We start from the raw sequence: 24365 nt of genomic DNA, 5'->3' as shown, positions 1-24365 counted from the left end.
TTCCTTTCTTTGCTTTCTTGACATTGGTGCAGCTTTTCCCAATTTTAACTCCTACTGAAACTTTAACTGTGAACCTTTAAGTGAAAAGGCTGAGACTGGAGTGCCAGAAATGGTTAACCGTGCCTTTTGGTATCTCTCAAATATGTAGAATTCTGCATTTAGTAATAAGTTTGCCTTAAAATTATACTGTCCCCTGTATGCCAGACTACTTAAACATCCATTCAAAACAAACCAACTTGGGTCACGACCATTCACCAATCCCATCCACAATTATCACCATACCGACAAGGCAAATAAGAAGGGATGGAGAATGATGGACACAAACAAGCATGGAGTGGGCAAAGTAAACAAGACTATTCACATGGAAGAGTCTGTCAGCTCTCATCACTACATAAAATCTCCTCTCTGCGCCACAATATGCCTGAGGGGGAAAAATGCTACATTTGTCTACCCTACATGTAATTGTGGCCATTGATGCATATGTTAAAAAGTTAGTTTAGCAATAAATAACTTAAATCCAGAATGCAGAGCAAGAGGAACATTTAAGTAAAACTATGGTTTAGGAGTTTTGCCCAAGAATGTCACAGAGAACAGACGATAATATAGGATGTCATAATCAGAAAACACAGCTCTGTGGGAAAGGAGACAGAAAGAGAAGAAATGATAGGGAGAGAAACATACAAACAGACAGTCTGAAGGAAGAAAACAGATTGAGAGAGTGAGCAATAGAATTGTGTGTCTTTGGACTTGTACGTCCAAGGGATACCACGGTGTGAGTTTTTGATCGTTAGATTACGCCTGAGAGAAAATAAATTCCAGTTTTGAGATTATTTTCTTATTTTCAAACAGCACTGAGGCAAAAAAGTCATATTATATCACAATTCAACTTGTTAGTGAACGTGTTTCTTAGGGATATATGAATACTAAATGCAGCACTACAATCGAAAAACTGATAAATACACAACAACTAAATAGGAGGTATTTAATATGAGACGCTCCAGCATTGGGCACAACACCACTTATGTGCATCCTGGGTGCAGAATGATGCTTTTCAATGCAACCAGAGTGCTTGGAGTCAATTCAAATGTGCAAAACTGTAAGATGTTTGTGCGTGCGCAACATGTATTTCATAGCGTCCATCAGTTTTTTCTTCTACAACATTTTTTTAAAGCAATCCAAGTCTGTCAGAGATCCCACCATAAAGAATCTGCAAAAGACTCTATAAAAATCCTGCCTCTAATCTGTCCACAACACCTCACTAATAAACTTGGACTACTGTATGCATAATAACAGGAACATTGTTTAAAGCAGGCGATTTAGAGTCTGATAATTACTAAAATCAAAATGTATTGTTGAATTGTCAATTCGGTGATGTCATGGTCCTGTCATCCAGTCAGGTTGGATTTTGTCTGACAAGGAACATGATATCAACGTCTCCTGTCTGTCTTGTGTTTTGTGTGGGCACACGGGTCTAGCAGTGGGTTATAGCTGTGCACGATTTGCCGCCATGTGCCCTCCGGTGATATCACAGTCACCTAGCCAGGTTGTGTTCACCTGTGGAGGACCGTGGCATCATCGTCCCTTGTCTGTTTTGTCAAAGCGTGTTTACGTTTTGCCCTTCTGTGTTTTAGGTGTCATTGGCATGGTGAATCAGCATTTCCATGGGAACCTGGATTGTTTTGGTGGGAACGCTGATCATTACATCCTTCAGCTGCGAGCAACACCTGCTTGAAATTTGCCACGCTGATAGTAACTAACTACACGCAAAATCACAGCACGCTGTCAGCACACTAATACATTACAAAAGGTTTCATCTCTAAATTCATCCCTTTAAAAGTACCAAAGCTAAAAATATTAAACTCACTTATTTGTTGGTGGATAGCTAGTGGAACATCCTGTCCCATTTCTAGGATGTGTACCTTTATATGACTATCATCTGCATGTTCTACATCAATCGTATTCAGTTACACTTGGTCATTTATATGCTTCCAGACAGTTTTTTTGGTGGATATGAGCTTGTCTATCTTCATGTGAATTTAAGTTCACATTCATTCCACGATACCTGGTTAAGCACCAGCTGATCTTACCACCCAAAAACAATCACAATAGAATTTCACATTTAGGCTCACACCGAAAGAACTCTTTTTAATATTATATATATATATATATATATATATATATATATATATATATATATATATATATATATATATATATATATGTATATATATAAACCGTATAATCACAACGTCTCTAAAACGTCCCATCATGGTCATCTCCATGACTTATGAAGGCTAAATTTTTATTGATAGGTTCTTTACACTGTGTAAGTGCTAACAGTTTTGTTGCTTTGAATCCTTAGGCCTCTTTTCATGGAGCTATTGCCAAAATATCATCATACCATTAATTGAGTGCTGGAACACTTCAGTTAAAAATTGGTGTGCCAAAGGATTTCCATTTAAATGCCCATTCATAAAATATCAAATAACACATTTCTCCAAGACAACAATGAGATTAAATAGAAAGAAAATGGAGGCTTTTACTTTAGTGCACAGCTTCTCAGGTGTTTCTCATGTGAAAAAACAAACAAACTATAATCTCACATTGATCTTCTCTACAGTTTCAGAAGTGATCTCAACAATGTCCAAAACTTTGCACAGATTTACCAAAACACAGTATCAGTGTCTGCAATCAAGTCATTTTACACTGAATTCTCCAAAAATAGAATTATTCAATCAAGCGCTATTCAATCTCAATCAAATCTATAGATTTATTCAGTTATGACAAAAAAAAGTCTCATTTGTTTCTATTTTTACATGAAAAACTTTAAATAAAAACAAAGTTGATTTCTCTGGGTGCATTGATCAACTTAATCCATCCATTCATGCATGCATCCAAACTTCCAACCATCGGTTTTGTCTATTCTTTTTAAATAGTAGTTCACACAATGAAGAGTTTCCTCTGCTAGGTAAAATGAGGCTTTCATATTTATTTCACAGATATATTACCCAGGAGCAAATTACAGCTCCTCTGTAGTACTAATGCTCTCCTAATTAAAATCACAACTTCAAACTTCTGAGGCCTGTGTGTGGGTGCATATCCAAGCGCCTGTTTTTGAAGTATAAAATTAATCTTATAATTCACATAATTCAGATAATGAACAATGCTTTATTAAACAACATGTGTTCTAAATAAGCATTATATCACTGCATTTTTTTAATAATAATGGATTTAGATTTTCCAATCTAAATCATCATAAAATTGGCCATACCGTTTGTTGACGCTAGTGCCGCAGAAATTACACTCTTCAGCTTCAATAATTTGGTATGTGGGGGATGTGTCATATTATGTTCGATTAAGTCAATACTTAATTTTAGTTTGATTATTCCTTCACCTTTTAGGCCTATTTTTGCTTCTGTATTAGTGTATAACTTCTTTGAAATGCACATTTGCAGGATTTGACTTGTTATTTGCAATCTGTGGCGCTTGACAAATGTCAGAGGACAGCCAACACTGCAGGTCACCTCGAGGCTCAGCGAAATCCATCCATCAGCAATCATAAACTACATGCCATTAGTTGACAAGATATTCTTTATATAGGTATGGAAACCTTAACCTTATTGTTGTGATGTAAAAGCCTCCACTTACTCGAAATTGTGTTGGAAATTGTCCTGTGAGGGTACACAGAACATGCCAAAAAGAAAGCAGAGACCTTTTCTAAGTTATAAAGGTATTCAAATGCCCACTCGATGATGTCTACTCATGGGCTGAGCCTGTCTTTTTGGTAGGTGCAAGCAACAATGAAACATTAGCTGCAAATTGAAAAGGGATGTAAAACTGCACAAAATTGTTGCCATTTATTTAGCAAAAGCAGTTTTTTCTAAATAATATCACTATATGTATATTCCACAGCCTTGTCAGTTTGTTTGGCCTTACCTATTGCTTTTCTTTTTGGTTTAAAAGTCCTAAAAGTGAATGCCTAATTAACTTAAGCCATCACATACTATGGGCTAAAAGATGTGTCTATGAAGATTCGCAGTCATCCTGGTCACTGGTTTCAATGAATTATAATACAAAGGCAACCACAATGTGAATCGGTATGGAACTTCCAGGGTAAAGACAAAATCATCAATGAACCTGGGGGGTTCATCTGGAGGCGAGTCTTGCAGCGATTCGTGCATCTTATGACATCACAGTGTGTGATGCGGTTAAATGCTAGGCAATCTCCCTTTCATCTCCGGATAATCAGTTCACGACAGATAAAGCCTCTTGGCTGAGTGTCAAAAAATCTTCCGTACATGGAAAATAACATCTAAATGCTTCAAATTTAATTCTACACAAGACACAGACTAACATACATAACACATACATAAACATACCTTGCTGAAAAGACTACCATACATCAGCTGGTTTCCAGCATATATAGATTTTTTTTCTGCCAAATTAATAAAAGTACATGTAAATGTACATTTTTGCATAATGATCCTCAGCATGGGATGCTGGTGTGCTAGTCTGGTTTGGTCCTGGTCTAGCTGGTCTAGCTGGTCGAACTTAGCTGGTGAAGCTGGCCTATGGACCCTGTGATGATACATTTCGACTCATTTAGCAATGTAAATCTAGCAAACTTTTTATACTTGCAATTTTTTAAGTATTTGTGCAAATGTATAACGTGAGCTGCATTTTCTGTTTAAACTGTCCATAGTTGGGTGGCAAAACCGAGTTGAGAAGAGAGTTGTTTTTCAGCTCTACAGTGTGTATTACAGAGAAGACGAATGCATATTTTATAAACTTTAACCCCCAAACCATACCCTAACCATCAGTGGAGTAAAATGTTAATGTTAGAGGCGAAAATGCAAGCTCCGAATTATAATTGTTACGGTTTATGTGAACGTGATTACTTCCTGAGCCCAGGTCTCCCACACTGCTGAAGAAACACGCTTCCGGCCACACAACAGGGGAAGGGAAAGCAACAGTTCCTTTGTTAAACATGGACCATTCTGTCTGACCAACTAAGTTTTGTTGATGAAAAACTATGGTAATCGATCAGCTGGACCAGCACCACACCAGCACTATCTAACCTAGCCTGGACCAGCATGGAAATTGCTGCTGGTCTAAACTAGTCTTCTAGAAAGATATATGGACAAACGTACTAACCTTTCCCCAATTCAAAAAGCAAAAACACCTTTACCCTTCATTTCCTCACCCTTTTTACTCCAATAACTCAATAAAACAATAAATAAATCTAATCCAGGTTTGAAATGCTTCTTACAGCACCTGGATATTTACAGTTGGGGAAAATGACTCACAGAAGGACAGAGCCACAAATCCAGCCCTGCTCTTGAAACAATTCCAGAGCCTAATCTACTCCAGCAGGGAGATTCGAGATACTTTTCCTTGCTCTGAAAACACAAAGAGCTTTTTCCATGCACCAGGAGCCAAACCGTTTCCTGTCTAACGAATGTGCTTCTTGCATTGTGCTGCACAGGATAGGAGGTCAGAACAAGTCAATCCTATTCCTATTTTCCAAGAGCAGTTAGCCAGTGAATATGGAATCTGACCAATATGTTTATTGAAGGAAACAAGATATTGGACTGAGATTAAGGTGGTGGTCTTGCAGGACAGAAGCTGAGAGAGGAGGCTGCTACCACTGAGTAGCAGTAATGAGTACTCTGTGGTTTAAGGACTGGCAGAATAGATTAAGACCACTCATCCATATAATGAGGTGCTATAACGCTGTATCAGCACACACTCAAACCAGCTGATTAATCAGGGAGGTCTATGGAATACATCTTGTTCTCAGGACACCAACCATTAGAAATCATGTGTTTTATTATAAAGAAAACTACATGGTGTATCCCTTATAAATAGGAGCATCACAGGTCCTCTCATTTTTCATCCCAGTGTTGGGTAAGCTCACGCCGCGAACAGGTCGAGAGTCGAGACCGCAATAAATAAAAATAAAAAGGAATAGGCTACAATGGCCCTCCAACTGGTTTTTTACGTTTCAAAACCGGACGCTTCGTAAAATGACGCCAAAGGTACACCCAGTGCGTCGATAAGCGATGCCAAGGGGTCCTGCCCGAGCGTCCGTATGTGACGAGTTGGGGTGTGAGAATGTGTTGAATCTACAGAGCCACAGCAAAAGAAATAAAAATGCAACTTCAAGCTTATTTATTATTATTATTTGTTGCACCTTTGTAAATGTCTTATTTACCTCTGATATTTCTTTTTTACCTATGTATACAGGGCCGTTTCTAGGCATAGGTGACAAATAGCAATCTAGCCTAGTGTGCCAAAATGGTTAAAAACAGCCATATATATATATGTCTTATTACATCTATATTTCAATATTTCTATTAGGGCTGTCGATTTAACATGTTAATTCAGTGCAATTAATTATATAAAAAATAACTAGTCATTTCCCAAGACCATAATGAGGAATATTCCTAACATCTTAGCAATTGGTAGGTCTGATCACTGACAATGATGAAAGAGCCTACAGAGAGGAGGTGCACACTCTGACACGCTGGTGTCAAGAACACAACCTCTCCCTCAACGTCAGTAAAACCAAGGAGCTTGTTGTGGACTTCAGGAAGAAAGACGGAGAACACAGCCCCATCACCATCAATGGAGCACCGGTGGAGAGAGTCAGCAGCTTCAAGTTCCTCGGTGTCCACATTACTGAGGAACTCACATGGTCCGTCCACACTGAGGCCGTTGTGAAGAAGGCTCACCAGCGCCTCTTCTTCCTGAGACGGCTGAGGAAGTTTGGAATGAACCACCACATCCTCACACGGTACTACACCAGTACTGTAGAGAGCATCCTGACTGGCTGCATCACCGCCTGGTACGGCAATAGCACCGCGCACAACCGCAAAGCCCTGCAAAGGGTGGGGCGAACTGCCAGGAACATCATCGAAGGTGAGCTTCCCTCCCTCCAGGACATATATACCAGGTGGTGTGTGAAAAAAGCTCGGAGGATCATCAGAGACTCCAGCCACCCGAGTCATGGTCTGTTCTCACTGCTACCATCAGGCAGGCGGTATCGCAGCATCAGGACCCGCACCAGCTGACTACATGATAGCTTTTCCCCCAAGCAATCAGATTGTTGAACACTAGCTTTTTCCCCCAAGCAATCAGACTGTTGAACACTTGCTCTATCAGGATCAATAATTAGCACTGCACTTTATTAATCTATAATCTCACACTGGACTGTCAACATATTCTCCTCAATATGCTACTTCATATACATATATATATATATATATATATATATACACTCCTTACTTATTGTGTTGTATATTGTGTATTCTATATTGTGTGTATTGTATATAATTATCGTGTTGTGTAAGTATGTGTACATTTGATATGTAAATTGTGTTGTGTAAGTATGTTGTTTATTGTAATTGGTATATGTCTCTTCACTGTCATGACTGCTTTGTTGCTCGGAACTGCACACAAGAATTTCACCTACTGTTGCACTTGTGTACATGGTAGTGTGACAATAAAGTGATTTGATTTGATTTGATTTAAAGTACCACATTTCTTGAAGTTTTCAGAAAGGGGCAGTAAGCAAATCTCCAACTGTATAAGCAACTTGCAGCTTTATAGAGAGCAATCCACATTCAGGCATGCTCAGCACTAGCAAAAGCACAAGATTAGATTGCGGTCATCAACACAGCTGGATGGAGCGCAATTCCGAATGCAGGGATATCGAGGATATCTTTTTTCAAAGTTTTACATTATGTTTAACTTGACACCGTGCCCTAAAATCTCTTTTTGAACTGTTATGAACAACATGGCATATCAATGGCATTAAGCCTCAATAATTCACTGCAACTACAATACAATGAGAACACGCAAAATTATTGACAGGGAGAAAGCGTCAGAGACCACGAACCACTGACACATTTGAGTGTGCTGTTTACAGAGTCTAGAGCTGTCACATAGACCGGTGAGATATCTCACAACACTTATTTCATTAATATCTTTCAGGGAGTAGGAAAATTTTTTGCATGCCTTTGCAAAAGCTTAATGCACCATTAATTTGATGACAAAAATATTTCTGCTGTCAATGTAAAATGACAATAAATAACTTGCCTTGACAAACTGGTAAGTTATCAAATTGAATCAGTCAACAAGATCTGTTTTGTACTTTACATTCATGAAACTTAAAACAATATAATTACTGCTCAAATGACAAGGTATAGTTAAAGATATAGATATGACGTTTTTATTAATGGTATTTTAATTTTAATTACAAAAACATTTAAATATTTAACTATGAATTACATCTTTTAAACAATAAAATATGTTACCAAAATACTATTGATTTCTATATTGTTATTAGGACCAAAAAAGGGGGTATGGTGCATTATGCGGGGATGGCTGGGGGGCTACCCTCTGCCATAAAACAGCATTCTGTAGGAAACATTGATAAACGGTCTCCCTAGACAATCACTGACTGTACACCTGAGCATACACATTGTCCTGTTCTGTGAAAAATAGCTGACCACATTTGTGAGTAGAGTGAACAAGTGTTGTATTTAGTCAAAGACTGGTATTCCCTTATCTTCCATTCGCCAGTGGACTCTCCAAAACAAAGCTCCCCACCACTGCATGAGTGTTCCTGCTCATAGACCCTATCAGCTGGTTTATGTTGTTTTGGAGGTCTAGTGATGGTCTAGCCTTTGGACCAACATAATCTTGCTGTTGTTCACCATCAAATATTAGCTGGTGAAGTAGGTCAACAAGCCAGCTATCATCCCAAGATAGTTAATGAGCACAGCAGAATCCCAGACCAGTCTCCCAAGATGGGCAAATAGCCTCCCAAGATGGGCATCCAAAACGCTGTATATAAAGCTGTGCTTTCCAGAAAACGCATCTAAAACATCCTAAAAACAAGGTACATTTATGAAATTGTATGAGAAGCGAAATTGTTAAATAATAAAACTTATATTTTATTTTTCTTATTCCAATAGTACAGTTTTTTAAGCATAAATATAGCACAATTTAGTAAGGTTTATGCTTAAAACAAGAAAAAAAAGAATCGCAAGAACAAATCAGACTGATCTCGCAATGGATTCGGAAACAGCAGGTTGAAATTTCTTGAGTTAAACTCGGTCTGTGCTTATCAAAATTCTAAGCACTGCCCCAGTGGCCAAAGTGAGAAGTTTTTTTAAAGGCATACGTAAGCTCCAGTTTCCAGGTTAAATGCCCACAGAGAGTTTCTAAAAGTGAGTTGTAAACCTAAACCTATCAACCATCAAGTGGAGTGAAATTTTTATCTTACAAGGAAAAGGGAACCTCCAAATCGTGCTCATCACAGATTATGTGAGAATGACTACTTAGTGGTTTCAACACAGAACGAGATCCCGGGTCTCCCAGGCTGTCGATGAAAAACACTATCAGTCACACCAGGTAAACACACTTGAACTGATGCAATAATTAAGAAAATTATTCATGATTAAGAAAATTATTTTTTCAGTGAATGAGAAGGAAAGCATGGTTGGGTCCGACAGAGCCCCAAGACATAGCATCTGTTATCCTGAGCTGTTCCTGATTGATGCTACAGTCTGGAGGAATTTAGGCTCATGTGCGTGGATCCACACAACATGCATCAAACTGTATCACTTCCCCAGTGAGTTTGAGGGGCTGCAGTGCTATCACCGAACACCTCGTTCTCCAATTTGATAGCACAGCTGAACGAGACAAAAATATATGAGAATCTCTAGAGCAGACCGTAACCAATGGGAAAACTTTTATCTCTATCGTGGGCCTCCACATATGAGCGCTCTCAGTGCCTAATCTGCGCCAGGAGCCCTCTCAAGAGTGTGGCACCTCTAATCCCTGGCACCATTTGCCTACTCTCTGCTGCCTTGCTGGGCACCATTAACACACACACAGTAGAGGGCGCCTGATTCTTTGAACTGCACCCTGATCGTGCAAGAGTGCACCAGTAGAGTAGTGCTAGAAAACAGCTTTGACCTGCATTGCAGGGCTTGATGAGATGGGTGGTATCATTCTGTCATTGGGTCAACGGGGCAAAATTAATCCTGAATATAACCAGTTGCATATTAAAATCTGTCCTGCGGAAAACCAAAACCATTCCAGAGATAAGCCCTATTCTCTTAATGGAAAAATTTGATATAAAATAATGCAAAGTGAACATGACACAGGGGTTAAATAACAATAGCTCTAAAAAAAAATAAATGAATCTATCTTCCAATCTGGAACCTACATTTTTCTCTTCCAATCAGATTTTTTTCTGGTAGTTAGAATTGAATTAAATTAATTTGGTGTTCATGATGGTTTCTCAATTCCAAATATTATGAGCCATCATGTAGCCACATACAGTCTGGCAACATGCAGTACATCTCGTTAAAAATAAGATGTACTGTATTAAAACAATGTTCTAATGATCATAATGAATGGAGTGAGAACACATTAAGGGGAACAATGAGCGGCTGGATCAACTTGTGGAAAGATCTACAGTGATTTCTCGAATAGTCCACAAAACCTCACACTGTCCCATTTTATGACTAGCAATGGATTATAAATGTATTCAGTCTGACTGGCTGATCTCAGTGTCAATTCTTACTGCCAAACTTTTTTAAAGCATACTTAAGAAGCAACTTTACTGGAGATTGTGTCTGAGTTGTTGAGCCCAACAATGAATCCAGACCGAAGTAACAGTGGCCAAGATGTTTCACAAAGAAAATGGATATCATGCAAACATCCTACTGATTGTTTTCATCTGAAATCAGATCAAAGCATTTAAGAACCCTTTCACTATTTTAGAAACAATGGCAATGACTCTTTAAACTTTATTAAGACAAATATGTGCTCTGGGATACACTTTTTGTAACATTGAGTGCCAATATCCAATTCTAACAAGCAAAAGAAGAATCTTAAAGGGCCTATAGTAGCCTACGGTTCGTTAGATTCATAAGTACAGGCAAACTGAATTTTGTTCTATGGTCTGTGCATGGTGAGATAAGACAAAAAGGTCAAAGGAAAATGCCTTCGTACAATATTATTATATAAACATATATCAAGCAATGAGGTCTAATATTCTATCATGGAAAAGCTTTGGGAAATCGTGCTGTTACTGTTACCCATGCTTGATCAAGACATAACACATACAAAATTGCTACCACTTTGCAAAGAGAATAAGCAAAGAAAACAGAGTCTTAACCTTGACACACAGAGAACTTGTATGCTTTGAGTTATGTTTTATTAAAAGAAGGCTTGAGTGAGGAGAATTTAATCACAGACTAGATTGGATTGAAATAAGTTGGAGCTACACTTGGAGGATGATTTATGTCAATAGGAGGAGGAGAAGGGGGGCGTCCATTTCCTCATCAGATTGGGTCATTGGCTCCACTCTCATTTCTGGGAAAGAGTGATATGGTGAGTGGGAAAAGGTTTATTTAAAATAAAAAATCTTTAAAAGATTTGAAGATCCAACAGTTAGGACCAAGGGAAGCAGAGATGACACTCATAAAGAATGTCTGGGAAAATGTTTTGGTATGTCTGAAAATCTGTGGGAAAAATATTAAGCTCCCTGAAAGGGCCTAAATGTTCAGAGCCAAACAATATACAATATACTAAAGCACAACTTAGTATTTAGTGGATCTATTATTATAAAGCAATATGGCAAACCCATTTTCAGGCATAAGATATTAACTAAACTCCCTAAAAACACTCAAACAGATCCTTCTAGAAACTTCTGTGTCCAGTCGCTGAACTGAGCACCTATGCTCACCAACATTGCAGACTGGAACCGTAATCATGCCGAGGTCTGTGAAGATCAGATGGAGTCAGGTTTGTTAGAAATGTAATCTGTCCCTCTGCTCCAGACAGGTCTGGCCTGCAGACACAGGCATCTGCTTAATCTTTCTCAGTCGATAGCTGCAATCCTTCACACAGCTGTCTGTCAGTCTGCTCACATCAGTTGAACATCTGAAGAACCTTCTCAATATCACTTTAATTTTTTTTATCTGCACTAGGCTTACCAAGTCACTAATTTTGAACCACTTGTTAAATCTCATACTAATAATAATGTGCATGTGTCTATGTGCAGTTTCCAAAGGATTAGCAAAAATATTTCACATATAAAATAAGAGCAAGTTGGAGAAACCCTACTGCTATGAAAATTGGAGGAATGCTAATCTTTCAATTAATATGAACATCACAATATCTTCCTGTTTTTATATGCGAAACAAGTTATTGAATATTTATTTACATATAAATAATGTAATACGTTTAATGCGATTATGAAATAATCCAAATGTTTTGTTTTGATTGTTTATATTTCATAATTTGTATATATACTGAATTAAAAAAACATGTTTATTCAATTTAATTGGCCATTGGCATTTCTAACACAATTTTACATCCCCCTTGCAGTTCCTCTGGGAACTCCGGTTGAGAAACCCAGCCTTATATTTTTAACAGTTTTGGGTAAGTTACTCAAACAAATAATCCACTACAAATTGCTAATTACTTATCTAAAAAATATAATCAGATTACTTTACTGATTAATTAATCTAAAAAGTAACCACATTACTAACTATTTTACTTCAATTATTGTACTAATTCAGGTCTGGTTTTCATTTATCTACACACAGATATTATGCAAGTTTTCAAGCGATGCTCCACAGCACTGCGGCATGACAAAATACACACTTTCCATTCTTCTCTCTTTGTCCACCCACCACCACTATACCCACGATTCCATTGGAAGAGGTTACATAAAACGATCATCCTTTAGCCACTGTTTTTCACACCTCTCACTGCTGTACACAAAACCAGAGGCAAATCCATCTAATACAAATTATTTTTTACTAATTTTTATGTGTAGTTTTCGAATATTGTGTTTAGCAATTTACAAAATGGCACTTATCCACTTATGGCTACATTAACCAAACATAAACAGTGTACCACACTGGGAGTTTGATCAAAGTGATAGTGATAAGTACATTTGGACATGCCTGAGTAGTTCAGGGTTGCGCTGGGGGGAAATAAGCAACAGTTAATGTGCTTAAGAATTCTGCCTTTCCTTCTACCTACAGGATTATGTGGGTCAGGTCCCCAGATTAAGGTCATGTGTTGTAAATGCTCCAGGAGACTAAAGCAATGGACTTGGGTGGTTGACATATTTTTTGGTGAATTATTATTGTGTATCATTGTGTGCATACTTTTAAAGAACTGATACCTGATTTTATCTTTTTCACCTTTTTCAAACTGGTAATTATAACATTTGAAATATTTATTAAACCCAAAAACCCTAAAAAAAAAACATGCTTAATTCAAGTCATTGTCTACTGAAAAAAAAGCATAGGATTGAGTATTAATGTGTAAATGTTATGATAGGTTTTCTTAACTTTGCTCTTAAAACAATTTGAACCATTACTTTTAAATAATCACAACAAATCACACACCATTTAATAATAACAGAGTAAGAACCTTCATCATCGTGTTATCATCTAGAATTCTCAAAGCATCTGACAGTGACACACCTCTTGACATTTGGTATGCCTCTCAGAGATGATTTTTGTTCTTTGTTGCCGCTTCACCACAAAAGGTGACTAAATAAATGGCTGTATAAAATGTTCAATTTAATATCATCAAGCATTAGTTGATTTTTTCATATCCAGAATTATGCATGGGCTCCATAATATGTAGTGTTTTTAAAAACATTTTAGGATATACCTAGGATATTTTTCTTGATTACAATCAAGTCTGAAGAGCAAAAAATATGTCCTGGATAGTCAAACTAAATGAGCATTTTGCATTAGTGAGCATTAATTGGCATTAGGTATCATGAACTAGCAATGAACAACATTTTGTACAGCAATTATTAATCTTGGTTAACGTAAATTTATGAAAATACAACTGTACATTGTTAGTTCATGCTTGTTCATAATGCATTCATGCTAACATATACAACTTTTAATTTTAAAAATGTATTAGCGTATGATAACATTAACATTAACCACGATTAATACGTGCTGAAAAATTATTGTTTATTGTTGGTTCATGTTAACTAAAGTTGTTAACTAATGTTAACAAATACAACCTTTATGTAAAGTGTAAAAACCCAAATACCTGTGGCGGGCGGTCTGTGAGGGAATTCTCCGGGGAGGCAAATATGTAAATCATTACTGAAAGATCAAACGAATAAAAGATTGCAGTAGGTTTAAATATCATGTATTAGCCTATATGTTTCTGCTGGTAGTTATGCTCACATACACAGTCCTCTCCCTTATATTTTAAAATAGTCTAGATAATAACTGATGTGTTATAATTTTTCCGATCACCAACCCAAATTTTGTCAGTACAGTAAACAAGCGGACCCAATCATGCCATGCCACCTACAAACTCTGAATAATGCAAACATTTATAAATGAATGGAGGGCCCCTTTCCATATAGCATCTACAGTACTCACCGAATACAATACATGTAGAGGAACTCCATCCTCCACTGCTTCAATTCGAATTTATATACAATCCTGTCATTCAGTCTTTTATGTGTTTATAGATCCTCCAATTTCATTAATATTTTGGCAATTTTTGTAAAGTTTCTCTTAACCTTGATAATGGCTTGATGATGCGTTTACATTGAATATCCATTTTGATTGGTCAGTTTACTAATGACAGGAAGCTTTATGCTGTCAGCCTCCTCTGGCATTCATATTGATTTATGCAGTGAACTCCATTAATCCTATGCTGTACAATGTGATTAAAAATATAGACCCAAATGTCTCATGGCCTTCACCCATGCACATCCATGAAGTCCATTGGTAATTTTATGATTCAGAATGGTGCTCACATGTGACCTTTTGCCAAACCCGCACTGGTCTGGACTTCGCAATGAAGTCTATATGTCATTATATCATCAAAGTACAGACACAGAGGAGGACTGAGGGAGGAATATGGGCAGGCCATAGACAGATTTTAACGCATGCACCCCTGAACATTAAGACAGCATGCCATGTCAACCACCCAAATTCTATTTGCACTTGTCCTAAATGGTCATACCAACAGCCATGCAGTACCAGCTGTTGGAAATCTCCATGGAGTCCTGCTGCAGAGGATGAAGGATCATAGAGATACAGAGAAATTCATCCATCCACCTAAACAGCCTTTCCTTCAGCTCTAGGTTTATGAATATACAGAAAAGTCCATCCTCCAACCACATCCCACCTATTTCAACAGTATCATCACTTCGGTGAGGACAGAGTCATCCATCAATCCAGCATTTCAGCCCTGCAGTGTTAATTTTCTCAAAAGATTTATTTCACTCTAAAACTCCAGAATCAAGTCAGCAGAGGAAACCAGAGTGAGCAAGGCCTACAACCATTTCTGCTCTTTTTTTCTTCCTTAGAGACCCCATATGTTTCCTCTGCTAAAATAGCTCAGCTGTAATTGCTGCTGGGATATGCGAACAGGTTGCAGAGTTGGAGAATGGAGAAGCCATCCCCGTCATGTCTTCATCAGTATGTCGAGTCATGCTCTGCAACGTTCCACTTACTTTGTCCTCTAATGAAACTAATCAGCAATTCACTGCAATGCTACAGATCCAGATGTGTAGCTTTCTACAGAAAATGCTTGCAGAGAAGGTGAACAATGTGCTGAATATGTGGAAGTACATTTGCCAAATGCTGCATATCATCTGGAAGCAGTTTTTCCACATCACACTTCCTCTGGGTTCATACCATCGAATCCAGACATCAAAACTGCCACTAAATGAACAGTTAAGAAGGTTCAACCTCATTGAGAAACAGAAGGACTTTGCATGAGATCCAAGCTCACTGTAAATCATTTTTCTTGCCACTAAAATCCCACAAAGGGGCCAATCATTCATTGAGAATTAAAAGTTACTCTAATGCAACAAAACAGTTATGATTTAAGCTATGTCTTATCCTGCTTCTCTCCCTTTCCCTCTCAACAATCTTTTCCCTCTCTCTCTCTCTCTCTCTTTCTCTCTCTCTCTCTCTCTTTCTTTACTTTCTCTCTCTGCAGCTCACTCACTTAAAGCCATCTGCACTGTAATTCAATCATCAAGCTAGGCACTGAAGTAATGATTTCTTGGATTAGCTACAGGGCTCCAAGCCACTATCTTAATATTGGCTGGCAGTGAGTGCAAATATGAGATCGGGCAGCAGATTCTTATGACTTTTCTGGGCATGTTTTGTGATGTTTTCTGAACATCTCTGAACCATCCTTATCACATCATGTAGGAACCACTACTTACCCATCGTCTTACACATCCAAGATGTGTATCACTTTCTTTCTTCTTCTGAACACAAACTAAAGATTTTTGGAAGAATATTTCAGTTCTGTAGGTCCATACAATGCAAGTAAATGGGTACCAAAATGTTGAAGCTCCAAAAGGACATAAAGGCAGAATAGCAGTAATCCATAAAACTCCAGTGCTATCTTCAGAAGCGATATGATAGGTGTCGTTGAGAAACAGAGCAATATATAAGTCCTTTTTTCTTTTTTTTTCTTTTGGTTTTGGTGATTTGTATTCTTTGTGCATATCATATTTGTGCAAATGTTGATCTGTTTCTCACCCACACCTATTATATCTCTTCTGAAGATATGTATTTACCCATTGGGTTCTTATGGATTACTTTTACTCTGCCTTTATGTGCATTTTGGAGCTTCAAAATTTTGGAACCACAGAGCTAAAATATTCTTCTAAATATCTTTGTTTTTGTTCAGCAGAAGAAAGTCAAACACATCTGGGATGGCATTAGGGTGATTCAATTGTGATTTTAGGATAAACTATCCCTTTAAGTATCATTACACTCCAGCCAATATATTCTGAACATTTTTGGGTTCCTAAGGCCTTTAGTTAAACATGGTCAAAGCTACAGGCAATCATATCATGCACAAATAATATATGACTTTATCATGTAATTTTTTTTTTGTGCAAAAACAAATGCAGGTAATGTATTTCAGTCAATTCACCTCAGATTACAAAACTTTGTTACAGAGCCCAGACAGCATCCAGCCCAACCAATCACTGTCAAACAGGAGACTGCAGTTGCTTTGACTGGAACTAATTGGCTTCTGGGTGGCTTTGTGTTTCCAATACAGAGGAGGAGCTTTATATGAACCAAACCAACCCTTTCACGATAGCTTATCACTCTTTTTGTTTGAAGAAGCTGGTTTATTGTGTGTGTGTGTGTGTGTGTGTGTGTGTGTGTGTGTGTGTGTGTGTGTGTGTGTGTGTGTGTGTGTGTGTGTGTGTGTGTGAAAATGCAGTTTACTTGCCAGTATTACGTAAACATGTGAACTCATGAAAATAAACACACAGTGACTCTAAAGAAATGTTAATGAAATCTAATGAAAGGCGGACAGACTTAACCCTAAATAAGACTGAGGTTTTCATAATATATGAAAATGAATATACTCGTAATAAAAGGCAAACACATAATTTACAAAAAAAAAAAATTACAATAACCAACCATGACCTGAAATAACCAAACCATATAATACATAACATTTCAACAGTAGATCAGATAAATCATAGACATGCAACCAATGTATTTCCTACGGATGAGTCCTGTTCATAATTAATGCTAAAAAGCTGTCAGAGTTTACAGCATAAATCTACATGTTGCTTCAGTGGCATGAAACCAAGTGATGAAGCTCACTGGCAGCTCGTTCTTCTTTCTGCTATTGTGCATGTGCAGTGATGTGGATGCATCTCAAACTCATTCAACCCATCATAACAGGGGGCAGTGTTTAGCTGAGCAGGAGTGTGATGCTACCACACTGGAGAAAAGGCAGAGAGGGAAAGAGAAACCCCCATATTGACTGACCCCTAATCCGAACACTTCTGCTTCAGTGTCTGTGGAGGCATTTGAGGTTCAGCCACCTTGTAGCTTGTATCATTCAAAGCAGAATAACATTGTGAAGCTCAATCCAGGTGTGCATATGCCTGAAAATTTACATTTGCTTTGCATCTGATGGCATGGGCCTGTCAAGCAAATCTGGTATTCACTGGTAGATTGTTTATCTCAGTGTGAGAAATAGATGACAAAAAAAATATTGAATTTATGGCTGCACATGCTGATGCATGCTTATGCTTTAAATCATGTATCTAGATATTTCTTCCACTTTCAAGTAATTTACTATCAAAACAATAATCATGTTCAAATAACTTTATAGTTTTACTGGTTTTCATAAACAAATAGCATTCATTTTCATCGTATTCGGTCCTTGATTAAGGTGAATACATCAGAATAAGTGCACATTTTCAGGCCACAAAAATAACTGGGAAATGGCACCAAATATCCCCCTGAAATTCAAAAGATGGGGCCAAAAAATGCCCTCATAACGAAATCTGTTCATTTGTAAAATCAGATTTTTTTATTACAGTACTTGTTATTAGTACTTGACATTCTCAATCTTAAGAATTTGTATAAATAGTGAATTGATTAAACTGTAGTGTTGACAAAAACGGATGAGACACATTTTGGCTAGAAATAAACATGGCCCCATAAATGTATATCAAATCCAGGGGGCAAATATTGCCCCTTAATGTAAAAGTTAACTTGTGACACTGCATGGGAATATATGACGGCTTGCAAGAAACCCCATTGACGCTCGCGCAATAAAGAACACCGTAAACTCATGCAGATGAGATGGTCATTAGAATCAGTTGTACTCTATAATGATAATCCGACACTGACACGTCTTTCTCTCTCTCCTATGAAAATCAATAGCTTGAATGAATCCTATCGAGCAGGTAAAAATCTCTAGCCATGGATAACGGGTAGGGCAAGTGTTCTTAGTCTCTCATCAGAACGTGATCCAACTACTCACGATCCCTCTTTCCACTATACCAGCCATGTCAACATGAGATAATGCCAGTGATTTTCATAACACCTACTTGCTTTCCCAGGTTTGGGCCTCTGCAGGAGCTTCTGCACCGTCATCAGGTCCTCAGTCTTCACCGCATGAAGTAATTCCTGATCTTTCCCCATCGTTATTTACTTTTTACATCCAAAGCATCATCTGAATGTGCGTGTAGTGTTGCCCGGAGAGCTCCTCTGCGGATCCTCCTTCGTGCGATGGAGCTGCAGGGCGCGATGATGACGATGATGCACACTGGCGGAAGGATGCTCGAATACTATATAGCTGGTGCAGCTGGCTCCTATGAATAACAGATGTTACTATTCCGATTTCGAGAAGCCGTCCAATACTGTAATAAGGGTCCACTGCACTCATAAACACATTAGTTGTGGTGTCGGCTATCTGCGTTGTAATGCCCAAATTGTGACCCTTTAGACACTCATGATCAGACGGATCCAATCACGATTTGTTGGCGTGATCGACAGGCAAAAGATGTTGCAATGCTTTTAAAAAACACAGCATAAAGTCTTTATTTTCCCATACGCGTTTTTTGCACTGATCCGAGAGGCTGTGCTGAAGACGCGTCAGTCGGGTTTGCCATTGCGCCGCGCGCGTAGCTTTCTACTCGCACCGTTATTTTCTGTCCTCTGACGGATCTACACAAGGGGTGTGCAATGTGCATTATCCCAACGTGGATTGGGCTGACATTGCTGTGGTAAATGGCTCCGCTTCATCTAGAGGGCGGTCCCAAAGTGTAACAACACCCCCATTCCAGTACTGCCACATGCTACGAGACTACATTCATGCTCAGCTGTATCATTAGGCGTTGTGTGGAAAACACCCTTGCTCTGTAGCTGGCACTAGGAAGGAACTTATGCTCTTGTTGTTTGCCACTGATGGATAGCAGCAAGAAAAGTATGGCTCACCTGTGCACTGTAGAGTGATAGGATGCTGGAAGGTAGATCTCTAAGAGCAGAATTTGGTGATAAGATGCCACTGATTTATGTTGTTTTTCTTTTGTTCTTCTTTCTGATTTTCATACATAAAATATCCTACACATGGGAAATAACACTTAAGATTTAGTTCTTACCTCTCAGTCTCAGCTAAAGCTAAGCCTGTAGATTACAAAGTAGGGTGCAAAAAGAGCTTGGCTGCATGGTGCACTTGAATGCCTAGTAAGTGTTATTGTCTTAACTACATGGGGTGTCTTTCAAAGTTTAGACTCAAGCCCCAAGCACAATGACCCTCTTTCAGCACCAGAATCCAGTCTGTTATTGACATGTTCCATTCAAGGCAATTTAACACTTGGTTTACCATTTCAGCTACAGTATTTGTATTTTTGTATCTTTTTATTATTTATTTGGAAACTGGAAGCCCTAATATGTACTGGAGAGTTTAGACTGCTGCAGTTTTAGTTGCTACATTTAATTTGGCTTGTTGGCCAAAGATTGAGCCAAATATGTTTTTTTGGAGGAGCTAGTAAACAGTCTGTATTAAGATGTTTGTGTAAGTTCAGTTCAAGTTTAAATAATTATTTTAGCTTTTGATAATGGTCTTATGTGAAAATGAACACTGTCAATGTGTAAATGTTAATTTAGCCATGCTCCCTCTTTCCAAAACTCCAAAGATACTGGACTGTAAAAGGACTAACACAGAGCAGGGTTCTGTTCCAGAAAGCAGGTTAAGTGACTAAACTAGGTATGTTTACTCAGAGTTAGCGGTTAATCTCAACTTTCGTTTCCAAAAACGGGAATATCTTATTCAGAGTCACCACAGCAGTTTACTCTGTGAACCTATCCTGCTCCAGAAAAGTTTAGGTTCCAGAGTTAGTTTTTTCAAGTAAATGTCAGTAAGTTGTAGGGGTTGTCAGCATATATATACCGTATATGCCTTTTAGATAACTACACAGTGGCCACTGAATCTCAGATTACTACACACAATATGAAACTTTCAAAGCATTATCATGGTGTACTGCAATCTTTACCTCACAAATCTTCTGCCTGCAAGTTAAAGTCACACACCACGATTTGCATTCAAAAGCAAAAAAAAATTGTAAATTCTACTTTTTTAATGGGAAGTAATATTTTCAACATAGAAAGCATTGGAAAGGCCTGTCAATGTAAAGAGGGGGTTTATGTGTTTATATTTAGCAACATTTTCTTTTATAATAATATTATTAACATCTACAAATATCATAGAAGTTTTCTTTACATGGAAAAGATGAGTTACTTTTCCCTATGTTGAGATAATAAACATCCAAAATGAATACTAAGACTTTTCATTTTTAAATAAAATAACATTTCATTCAGTACCAAGCTGCTGTAGGCGGACCCTACTGTACATGAGAATGTCTAGCCATGGCCTTTTAGGAGACAAGACAGTAAGCTACTTTTAATGCAACACCATATAATAAAAGGACATACAGTAATGGGCATATAACTATATGGGCCTCCCATCATTCTCCACCTCTGTTACAGCAGATCTTCATCTATAATGCACCTGAATAATCATGTGTGGCCAACTGAAAAGCATTACATTAAATCTATGGGAAAGTATGTAAACTTTGGGAGATCCTACAATTGAGAGGGTCTATTCAGAGGGGCAGTGGTGGCTCAGTGGTTGAGGCTCAGAGTTACTGACCAGAAGGTTGGGGGTTCAAGCCCCAGCACCACCAAGATGCCACTGTTGGGCCCTTGAGCAAGGCCCATAACCCTATCTGCTCCAGGGGCGCCGTATCATGGCTGACCCTGCACTCTGACCCCAGCTTAGCTGGGATATGTGAAAACTAATAAATTTCACTGTATATATGCAAAAAACTGTGTGTATAATGTGTGACCAAAATAAAGGATTCTATCTATCATGCAATGACACCATCAGCAACTGTGAGAAATGGAAGATGATATGATGCCAAGTATGTAGAATCCCAAATGTTCAACTGGGTACAATGGTACTAAAGGCACACCTCAAGGAAAATTTGCTTTTTTTTCTGGTTACAAAATGTATCAAGATTTGAAATAATTGATTTATTTTTATTGAATATTGAAGCTATTGATGATAAGTTAAACAATTAGCATCAATACAAGGTGTGGAAACGTTGCCAAAATTGTAAAAAGATCACTTTAGGCTTTAACAAAAATAACAAAGAAAATTACTGTGACACACACACATGTGTCACTTTGAGAAACATTAAGTTTTAGTGCCTCGACAATATCGTCGAGAAGATCAACATTTACCTTCACAACATCATCCATCCGGTGATTTGTGCCTGAGAAAACATCTGTGTGTAATGTGATCCAGCGGCTCCCAGTGGTAAATAGGAATAATTCTTGAACGCCTCATCATGCGCAGTGCATCTTGCAGACACTGAACTCTAGTGTTCACTACTCGTATTACAATTCAGCTGACACGTTTTGCGGAAAGTTTGCCGTGAATGGGTGGAGTAAGGCCTTAACTTGAAATGTGAGAACTACAGATTGCTTTGTGGCTATCACCCTAAAGACACCACATACTGTATTTACATGTGAGAAACTATTTTAGGAGTGTTCTTTTACACTGCAGCCAAAAGTTTGCAACAATGTACAGATTTTGCTCTTATGGAAAGAAATTGGTAAGTTTATTCACCAAAGTGGCATTCAACTGATCACAGTGTATTGTCAGGACATTGCCATTTGAAAAAAAAATTCAGAACTTCTTAAACTACTTTATAGAATTCTCATAAAAAAATCCAGCAATGACAGCTTTGCAGATCCTTGGCATTCCAGCTGTCAGTTTGTCCAGATACTTAGGTGACATTTCACCCCACGCTTCCTGCAACACTTTCCATAGATGTGGCTGTCTTATCAGGCACTTCTCACACACCTTACAGTCTAGCTGATCCCACAAAAGCTCAATAGCCTTAAGATCCATAACACTCTTTTCCAAATATCTGTTGTCCAATGTCTGTGTTTCTTTGCCCACTCTAACCTTTTCTTTTTGTTTTTCTCTTTCACAAGTGTCTTTTTCTTTGCAATTCTTTCAATAAGGCCTGCAGCCCTGAGTCTTCTCTTTACTGTTGTACATGAAACTGGTGTTGAGCAGGTAGAATTTAATGAAGCTGTCAGCTGAGGGCATGTGAAGCATCTATTTCTCAAACTAGAGACTCTGATGTATATCCTCTTGTTTAGTTGTACATCTGACCTTCCACATCTCTTTCTGTTCTTGTTTGAGCCAGTTGTCTGTTGTCTTTTAAGACTGTAGTGTACATCTTTGTATGAAATCTTTTGTTTTTGGCCAATTTCAAGCATTTGGCCTTCATTCCTCAAAACAATGATTGACTGACGAGTTTCTAGAGAAAGCCGTTTCTATTTTTGACCTAATATTGACATTAAGACATGCCAGTCAACTCAAAACAAACACAAAGACAATGTTAAGCTTCAATTAATGAACCAAATAGCTCTCAGCTGTTTGATATAATGGGAAGGGATTTTCTAGTACCAAATGAGCAATTTTGCATGATTACTCAAGGATAAGGAGTGATGGCTGCTGGAAATGTTATGGCCTGTCTAGATTTGATCAAAAATGACTTTTTTCAAATAGTGATGGTGCTGTTTTTTACATCAGTAATGACCTGACTATTCTTTGTGATCAGTTGAATGCCCCTTTGGTGAATTAAAGTACCAATTTCGTACCGAAACAGCAAAATCTATACATTATTCCAAACTTTTGGCCACCAGTGTATATGTGTAAGGTATTTATACAGAGCTTATAACACAAACCACATAGCACATTTAATTCTTGCAATAAGTTGTGAAATAAATATTATACAATATTGTAATGGGTGCAATTATAAAATATTTAAATCTAGGTTGATTACAATGAGGCTACTGAATAAGATACTGAATAAGCCAATGACAGTTTCCTCAAAGTTATACCCAGCTTTAAATGATTGGAGGCGCAGCTATAAGAAAACAGCATGCATTAGGGAAAAAATGTTAACATGAAGTCATGAAGGCTATAGGTGATCTTAAAAACAGGAGTGATATTTTACTATATGTTACTAATGTTACATCAGGTCATTTATAGTATTGAATTAGTGGCAAATGTACAAAAAAAAGTTATGTTAGTGTGTTGTATTTGCATTGGTGTAGTTATAGTAAAAACACTTGTTTAAAAAAAGCAGGTTTTTAAATATATTTCAGTTTAAGGTACACATTGTAACTTTTTGTTGTTGTGTCATCTTGGACTTACACTGACACAGTCTATATAATATTTTCAGGTTCAGATGCCATTGTAGAAATGTAGTATTCACACTCATGTCATGATTACTTTAATCAATGAGTGAAAGTGTCAAATAACAGCATGGTTGCTGAGATTAAGTGAGTAGTATTCGGCTGGTCATGTGATTGTAAAATGGCAGCCAACATGTGCAGACCCTATCCATGCAGAATAGAACAGCTTTTATACTGATATTCATTTTAATGTGAGTGGTCATGATTTCCTGCATATAGTGC

The 24365-nt window shown here is 37.8% G+C and overlaps 1 protein-coding gene across 1 annotated transcript in view; it reads right to left on the bottom strand.

The window, feature by feature from the left end:
- caskin1 (CASK interacting protein 1) overlaps nucleotides 1-19498 on the bottom strand; it is a 158053-nt gene extending 138555 nt beyond the window's left edge. The window contains exon 1 of the mRNA XM_052140113.1: nucleotides 18914-19498. Coding sequence (XP_051996073.1) covers nucleotides 18914-19007 — 94 coding nt within the window. The 5' untranslated portion in view covers nucleotides 19008-19498. The remainder of the gene's footprint in view (nucleotides 1-18913) is intronic.
- Between the last annotated feature and the right edge of the window lie 4867 nt (nucleotides 19499-24365).

The sequence above is a fragment of the Xyrauchen texanus genome, chromosome 12 (genome assembly GCF_025860055.1).
Source record: "Xyrauchen texanus isolate HMW12.3.18 chromosome 12, RBS_HiC_50CHRs, whole genome shotgun sequence".
Lineage (NCBI taxonomy): Eukaryota > Metazoa > Chordata > Actinopteri > Cypriniformes > Catostomidae > Xyrauchen > Xyrauchen texanus.
The sequence above is the reverse complement of the archived record's forward strand: the minus strand, read 5'-3'. Positions and strand labels throughout refer to the sequence as shown.